Source organism: Amblyomma maculatum, chromosome 2 (assembly GCF_055883805.1).
Source record: "Amblyomma maculatum isolate TAMU_Amacu chromosome 2, ASM5588380v1, whole genome shotgun sequence".
In the NCBI taxonomy this organism is placed as follows: Eukaryota; Metazoa; Arthropoda; class Arachnida; order Ixodida; family Ixodidae; genus Amblyomma; species Amblyomma maculatum.
This window is the reverse complement of record NC_139345.1, coordinates 139,582,454-139,590,293: the sequence shown is the minus strand read 5'-3', so window position 1 is coordinate 139,590,293 and position 7,840 is coordinate 139,582,454. Positions and strand designations below refer to the sequence as shown.

Below are 7,840 nucleotides of genomic sequence, written 5' to 3'. Positions count from 1 at the left end.
CCGTTAGAAGGTTTTTAGGGCTTTGGGCCTATTACAGGCGTTTCGTAGAGAATTTTTCAGTGATTGCCGAGCCTCTTACGCGTCTTAACCGAGACAATGTTCCTTTTGCGTGGCAAGATGATCAAGAGGATGCTTTCAACGAGTTGCGCCGGTGACTGCAAGCCGCCCCGATACTTGCTCATTTTGACGAAAACGCCGCTACGGATATCCATAGCGATGCCAGTAATTTTTGAGTCGGTGCCGTTGTGATTCAGTGGCAAAATGGCACTGAGAAAGTTATCGCTTACGCAAGTCGCTGTCGTTCAAAAGCAGAGACAAACTACTCAACCACGGAAAAGGAATGTCTCGCGGTAGTTTGGGCCATAACTAAGTTCCGACCCTATATTTACGGCCGACCGTTTAGGGCTGTGAGCGACCACCATGCGTTATGCCATGGCTAGCCAACCTCAAACACCCCTCTGGACGGCTTGCAAGGTGGAGCCTCCGTCTCCAAGAATATGACATTACGGTTCTATACAAGAGCGGCCGTAAGCACAGCGACGCCGATTGTTGGTCTCGTGCACCAGTTGATGCTGCCCCTCCCGACCGAGAAGACGAAGACTTCCCGTTTCTTGCTGTTGTCACGACCACCGACATAGCCCAGCGTCAACGGGCTGACCCCGGTTTACGCCCGCTTATTGAGCATCTCGAAGGCCTTGATGTAGCTGTCTCACGTGCTTTCGCACGGGGTTTATCCTCCTACAGCATTCGCAATCGCGTCCTATATAAGAGAAACTTTCAGCACAACAAGGAAATCTTTCCTTTCGTTGTGCCGTCCGACCTCAGGCCAGAAATCTTGCACGCATGCCACGATGAGCCTTCGGCTGGTCATTTAGGAGTCAAGCAAACATTAGCACGCATTCGACAAAAGTACTATTGGCCTAAGTTTCTGCCTTCAGTCCAACACTACGTGAGAACATGCCGAGATTGCCAGCGGTGAAAGACACCTCCGCTGAAGCCTTCAGGGCTCCTTCAGCCGATACCTCCACCAACAGCCCCTTTCCAGCAAGTGGGTATAGATTTTCTGGGCCCTTTCCCAACGTCCGCATCAGGGCATAGATGGATAGTAGTGGCGACGGACTACTTAACGCGATATGCCGAGACACAGGCACATTCCCGTGTAACTGCTGCCGAAGTAGCCCAGTTTTTTCTTAAGACCATCGTACTGCGCCACGGTGCCCCGTCGGGTATTATCACTGACCGCAGTACAGCCTTTACGGCTGAACTAATGCAGACTATCTTCAGTCTTACCCGCACAAGTCATCGTAGGACTACTGCTTACCATCCGCAAACAAACGGACTGACTGAACGCCTCAATAGAACACTTGCAGACATGATTTCCATGTACGTCGACGGTGAGCATCGCACGTGGTATGAAGTCCTTCCGTATGCAACGTTTGCATTCAATACGGCTGAACAGGAGACGACGCGTCTTGCGCCCTTCCAGCTAGTCTACGGTCGTCCCGTCACCACAATGTTGGATGCTATGCTACCCATAAGTCATGGCGGCGATGTCACCAACGCCTATGCAGACGTCGACATATTTCTACAGCGGGCCGAAGAAGCGCGCCAGCTTTCACGATGCCGTATTCAACATCAACAACATCGCGATGCCAGTCGGTACAACCTCCGACACCGAGACCAACCTGGCGATCTTGTATGGGTGTGGACACCAGTGCGCCGTCGAGGACTCTCCGAGACCCTACTTCGCCGTTACTTTGGGCCATACGAGGTCATTCGGCGTCTTAGTAACGTGACTTACGAAGTTGTTGCTCGGAGCCAACGACCTTCAACAAGGCGGCGTACAAGTGCTGAAACTGTTCATGTAGTGCGAATGAAACCGTATTATGAGAAACAGTGATCGTCTGCGCGTGTGCAGTGTTTCTTGCTTCTCCTGTGTGCATAATCTGAGGACACTCCCAGCGTCGAGTCGCCGCTTTCGAATAGAGGGGGTAATACCGCGTGGCTCTCTAAAAAGAGGACAGAGAAGAACAGAGGACAAAGAGGAAAAAGCTAAGTGTATCGCGCGTGGAACGGTTCCGATCAGTGCTCGCTGCCTTCTACTCGTTACAATATATATATATATATATATATATATATATATATATAGAGAGAGAGAGAGAGAGAAACACCAGTAGCGTGCGTTCTTAAATATGAATCGGAATCGGAAAACATCAATCTAGTCATGTGGGCATTTTCGAATGCGTTGATCGTTAGGCGAAACCATAGAAAATATGAACAATCAGACTCAAAGAATAAATCAGGATTTATAAAACTTTTAGCCTGATTTATGGGCAGGTTGCTAATGCGAATAAAATGCCCTGATCCCATATATTCATGCACGCTTTGACGGATATACTTATACCTACCGGCGCTATACAGCTCATGGACTGTTAGGAATTTTGTGGATCATTTGTGTGCATTACACTCCAACAACAGCCTCAATAAACTCAAATATGAAAGAAAAGATACAGATGTATGTGTGTGATGTTGAGCTCAACGAGCTCAAAAATGCCTTGCTTAATTAGCTCTTTGGTGTAGCTGATTCCCCAAGCTGCCCTTTTTGTATCTAAACCAACTATCCCATCATTATGCAGCTTTGTAGTGACAGCTACACTACGCCGACCACTTCGCGTCCTCGCCATGGTGGCACCTTCGTCGTGGTCTCAACTTGAGTGTGATCGCCCTCACCTGGAGTCGTTGGCTGGTAACCGTTAGAAGGAGAAGACGAAGACGAGGTCGTTGAAGGCTGACATCACTTTTGGCTGGAGCAGCGAACCCGCGCCTTTCCTTTCATATGGAAGGGTTACAGCACAATCAGCCTGCCAAAACCTTTGCGTTCACGTTATCCATAGGCCACACAGGCACGTACATACGGCTAGGGTAAAGTGGAGCTTTATATGTTGGCTGGTAGCTTACGCTATCGCGTCATCACGAAGGTGGGAGCCAAAACAGAGAGCAAGAGGTGCTGTAGTCGAGGGCTTCAGACCACCACGCGATAGAGGTTCGCCTCATCGCACTTCAGTGGTCCAATGTGCCCCCTGTGGCATAAATAAAACTGAAATCATACAGTAAACTACTATGTGCAAGCGTCATGCCTTTACTTTCAAGCCGAACATAAGCGTAGCCATGCAGATAACTCTCGCTTGTCTCCAGCTTTAACCACAAGCTAAACCACAGCTAATGTTTCGTACCTTTATATCGTAATATTATCTTTTCTACGAAAAACGAAGACTATATGATGTTTATACTTTCGCTCATTACATTTCTATCTTTTCACCTCTCCTTAGCTTATGCATCGTATCAAAACGAGAGATTTGAAATATTGCTCTTATCATTGGGCTTCTGAACTGTCCATCCAAACGTCACGATTTCTTATATTGCGTGAACAGTGGGATTCAAAGTGCGATGGCAGCAGTTATATATCATCCCTCTTGGTGTCAATAAAGTGTACAGTATAGGTCTAAACTTCATACTGCATTAATGGGCAAATAACTGATACTTCTAGCCTAACATTTGCTCAGTGTTTTGCACGGCTATAGATATGCTTCACATCGCAAAAGAAGCGCCGACATCATGCGAGCTGGTTAGTCACGCGTTCAGTGTTCATACAATTACTTGGCTTTCCCCTGATCTCTGTTCTCACACTCAGTGCACTGTTGGAAAGAGAAATTACGAGTTAGTCGAAACTTAGATATTCAATATATATTTTATATATTTCTGCTTTTGTGAGAAACAAATCAGCACTTTTTGCATTGGACTGCTGAATCTATATATACTAGTTACAGGGGTAAGGTATTTGTTTCGTCTGAACGAAAAAAGACTTGCTCATTTTCCAAGATGTTTTATTGCACATTTTTCAAAGAAGTTGAAATGCTTTCGAAATGTTTCTTGGGTTATCTTTCTGCATGTCTTCGCAGATATATCGACGGATGAACAATTTTGTCATATTGAATGCGCACCGACGTGCACAGGAGACTTTTGCGCCTAATCAACACGATCAACTTTTTAATCCTTTTTTGCAGCATCCACGACCTTTTTCAACAGCTCGGTGACTGTTTTAAGAGGGTGAGTGCCGGTGCTTCCAGCGTCCTGGCTGGAATAGGATGACGATCCTGCGGACTGCTGAAGCCACTTTCCAAGTTGCTCTAAAACCCACCCAAGGCGTCCCTTCCAGTACTCCTCCGTGGCGTCATCTGGAAAAGCACGAGCTGCATCCTTGAGCATTACCTTCGAGCCTCAATGACACCAACTTTAAAAATGAAGTGCTCTAGACCAATACAATTTAAGTTCGCAATGATCGAAACCCTTACAATTTCGTTGCAGCTGTTGAGAAATTCTGTGGAGAGGTGTGAGGCAAAAATTCCTTTTAGGAGACGGTTCACTATTAAGGAACGCAGGCGTGTTACATTATTTTTAAACACCATGAAGCATGCAGAAGGGGCCGTTTATGAAACCGTCCTAAATTATTGCTTGTATAAGCTATATTCACCAGTAAACCAAACTGATTAGGCTTCGATGTCACTAGTAAAATATTGAGATTCATTGTAACCACACAATCCAGTGCTCCCACTACGCGGAAGGTGTCCCTTTCGTACCTCTGCAGTTCACCCTTATGCTATGCCAGCGGCGGCGACCCAGTCCTTGCAGACTTCATAATGTCATCCGCCCACTTTACAATTCACGGCCCTTTGAAACGCTTCCCTCATCTGGGGAATCCAGTCAGTAAGCCTTAAAGACCATCGGCCTTATTACCTTTGCATTGCATACCTTGGAACCAGCCTGAAGGAAATCGCAATCTAATAATAACTTAGAACAATCATTGTGCCTCAAAATTTCAACAGCGATACTCTGATGCGCTATAGAGTACAATAGATATCATACACTCTTAGGTGGAAGGAGCAGCTAACTGTCCAATGCTGTATGCCCTTTGATGCGACGACAATATTTCCCGGCTGAAAATTTGCGCACAAGAACTTGCACCATGTAGAAATGTTTGTAACTGACAAACGCCCTGGGTACAGGAGGTCAACGTTTCCAATGATGAACATTTGCACTAAGTCATGAAGGGAGGGGGAGAGGGAGTTCTGCCTAGGGGCTCTTCTAATGTTCCTACAGTCAAGAGGCGTCAAGGCAGAGCTAATGTTGCCCTATAGATATCGTGGACGGCTGAAAGATATGTACGTTTCGTAGGGGCTGCAATTGTGAATAGATTTCACTGTCTGCAGCGGGACTGAGAGACTGAATTGTAGAGTTAATGTTTTGCGAGAATAATTTTAATCAAGAGAGCTAGAGATAAACAGTATTATTCCTTGTTCTAAACAGCATGAAATTATGGTAAAAAATTATAATTTGAACGAGCGATCTCTCTTTTCAACTTCCAGTGTCCGTAAAGCCTTCGGTCGTTCAGGCAACACATTGAATTCGTTGTGTTTCAAAAGCTGTTATTTCGACGAGGCACTGTTTGATGAATGCGACAAGGCTAAACAAAATGGGCAATTTTCGCCCTACAATGTTAGATATGTTGTGAGAGTTTGATTTCACTCACTATGTTACAAAAGTTACCTACCTTGCTCTTCTGCCTCTCTTGGGTAGCTGCAATGAACAAACACAACATGAGAAATGCTTCTTTCAGATCGTTCAAGTTTTCATAAAGTAGACTGTTTTAGGAAGCATTCTTCTGAATAAAATCAATATATACGCCTGAATACTCACTGCGGGCTCGCATCTGAAATACAAGAATAGAGAAATTTGCGTCAATTTAAACTTTTCACGTCAAAAATAAATATGCATTTAACTTGCTGTAAGCTTACATGATGCAGTAAATGCAAGCAAAGCAAGCAGGAGTGGTACCAGGAATTTCATTCTGTAATTGGTTTCTAGAAGACAAGACCAGAAAAAATGCAGTTAGAGTTTAGCACAATGTTAGTAAACATCAAGCTGCAGGCTCATTTTCGTGGACGGAGTATATCTCAATTTCAGCTACCATTTTGGCTTCGTCCATCATCCGAGTTTGTAAGCAGAAAAATGTCTATGGTGAGTGCCCGCCATATTCGAACTCAATAAAATTTCTCGCTACTGGCTGTCGTACCACTATCCCTCCGATCCCCAGCTGAGGGCGTAAACCACTCTTTCACGCCGTGCTCGTGGGAACAGATTGTAATTCTCCCTGTCTACCACGAGAATGATACTAGGCATGACTTGAATATTTGTCTCCTCTGAGATCAGTGGGATAGCAGTTCGATTCCCGATAAAGAACCATTCTCTCAGGATCCACGAGCGCTCAAATCCATACTGCAAGCTGAAGAATGATAGTAGTGATGACAGTGACATTTTAGTTAGTGATTATTATAATGATTATAGTGTTGATGGCAATGACGGCGAATTTAGTTGTTAATGATGATATTAGTGATGACAACGACGACGATTAATGAAGACGGTTCTGCAAAGTAGTTTTCGCCATTTTCACACCTTGAGCAAACTTAATTCCCAGTCGTGTCATATTTTGTCTCCTGCAGGGAATTCTTTGAAATGAAGCGATTTTGTTTCAATTTCATTAGCGTAAACATTCTTTTAATTAGAGAGTGCATCACGCCTCTAGACCAATGTAGGTACAAAAAGCTGAATTACAAATGCAGACCGACAAGGTGCATTGTCACTCTAGACGAAATATGCATAATACTGTTCTTTCCTCACTTCAGAATAGTTCCTCTCAAGTAAAGAATCATTGTGAGAAATATTAGAATATGTACATAAATGCGTGAAAGCCAAACAAGTTAAAGAGATGAGGAATAGGTATTCGAACTTTATCTCTCAGATCGTTCTTTTGTTTAAACTTTAAGCAAGGACTTATAAATAACATTTCCCGAGCAATGGGAATTGAAGCCTAAGTTTTGAAACGGAGCCGCATTCTTTGTTACGTTGTGCGAACTTAAGCATGAAGGAAAAACTATCCAAATCAAAATGATTTCCTTGCTTTCAGCAAAAAAAATTGCAGTGAATTTATAGCTGGACAATTTTCTAAAGCTTCTGCCTTATAGCATAATTTCCGAATAAATTTTTAAATCTGTTTCGCTTCAAATATTGAGCGAAGGAGAACACATTCCATGTAATAATTTCTTCGGAACGCCAGAAATGTCGATCGGCCTCAAAAAGCAATCATATAACAATACCTGTATCGGACGACACTTGCCCAAGAATAATATTACTACGGTGGTTGCGCATATATATACTCATGCCATGTCCTTGGTTTCAGAACGCTCTGGATCAGGCGACGTAGAAACATACGCCCCCTGCAAAGCACAGTACATTTCCTCAGCATTATAACACTATCACTCAGGATAAAGGAATCCAGATACCATTGGTATCTCGGCGTGCAATCTTCACGTGAAACGAATAAAGGATATATGAAAGTGCCTTCCTGTGCCCCGGATTGCCTCTGCAGTGTGCTAAGTGACTTGTTGCTTACCTCGGAAAACGGGTCACAAATACAGTATATTAAACTGTTCATTTTATCACCAAGCTGAAGTCAAGGAAACCGCGTGGCCTGAGGTAATTTCGCTTGAATTATGGGACAGAAAAAATACATAAGTTCGTATGAAGCCTCGTTCATGAACGAATTGACGCAGGACTTTCTCCAACCTGAGAGGAACACCGGCCACACTCATGAAATATTTCTGAGAAGTTATGTGCCGCTTGAATCACCCTTTGAGCAATATTCAAGAACTGTGAATATGCTTTCTTATTTGTCCAGTCAGTCTTAAACCTTAAATAAAGCCATCTCGACATGACTAAATATACG

At 44.0% G+C, this 7,840-nt stretch overlaps 1 protein-coding gene across 1 annotated transcript; it reads right to left on the bottom strand.

The window, feature by feature from the left end:
* Positions 1-3,867: 3,867 nt before the first annotated feature.
* On the bottom strand, positions 3,868-7,278 carry LOC146200068 (uncharacterized). Its single transcript, XM_084595336.1, has 5 exons — positions 7,212-7,278; positions 5,853-5,918; positions 5,755-5,767; positions 5,609-5,634; positions 3,868-4,235 (listed from the first exon to the last, which is right to left on the bottom strand). The coding sequence occupies exons 1-5, from the start codon at positions 7,273-7,275 to the stop codon at positions 4,048-4,050; spliced, it is 357 nt and encodes a 118-aa protein (XP_084451462.1). The 5' UTR covers positions 7,276-7,278; the 3' UTR covers positions 3,868-4,047.
* Positions 7,279-7,840: the final 562 nt, after the last annotated feature.

Excerpts from the sequence above, each read along its gene's own strand:
- LOC146200068 (XM_084595336.1), bottom strand. The coding sequence starts at position 7,275 with ATGAGTATATATATGCGCAACCACCGTAGTAATATTATTCTTGGGCAA. Across the intron at positions 5,919-7,211 it reads GCAAGTGTCGTCCGATACAG|AAACCAATTACAGAATGAAA; the intron begins GTATTGTTATAT and ends CTTGTCTTCTAG. Across the intron at positions 4,236-5,608 it reads AAGAGAGGCAGAAGAGCAAG|ATGACGCCACGGAGGAGTAC; the intron begins GTAGGTAACTTT and ends GTGCTTTTCCAG.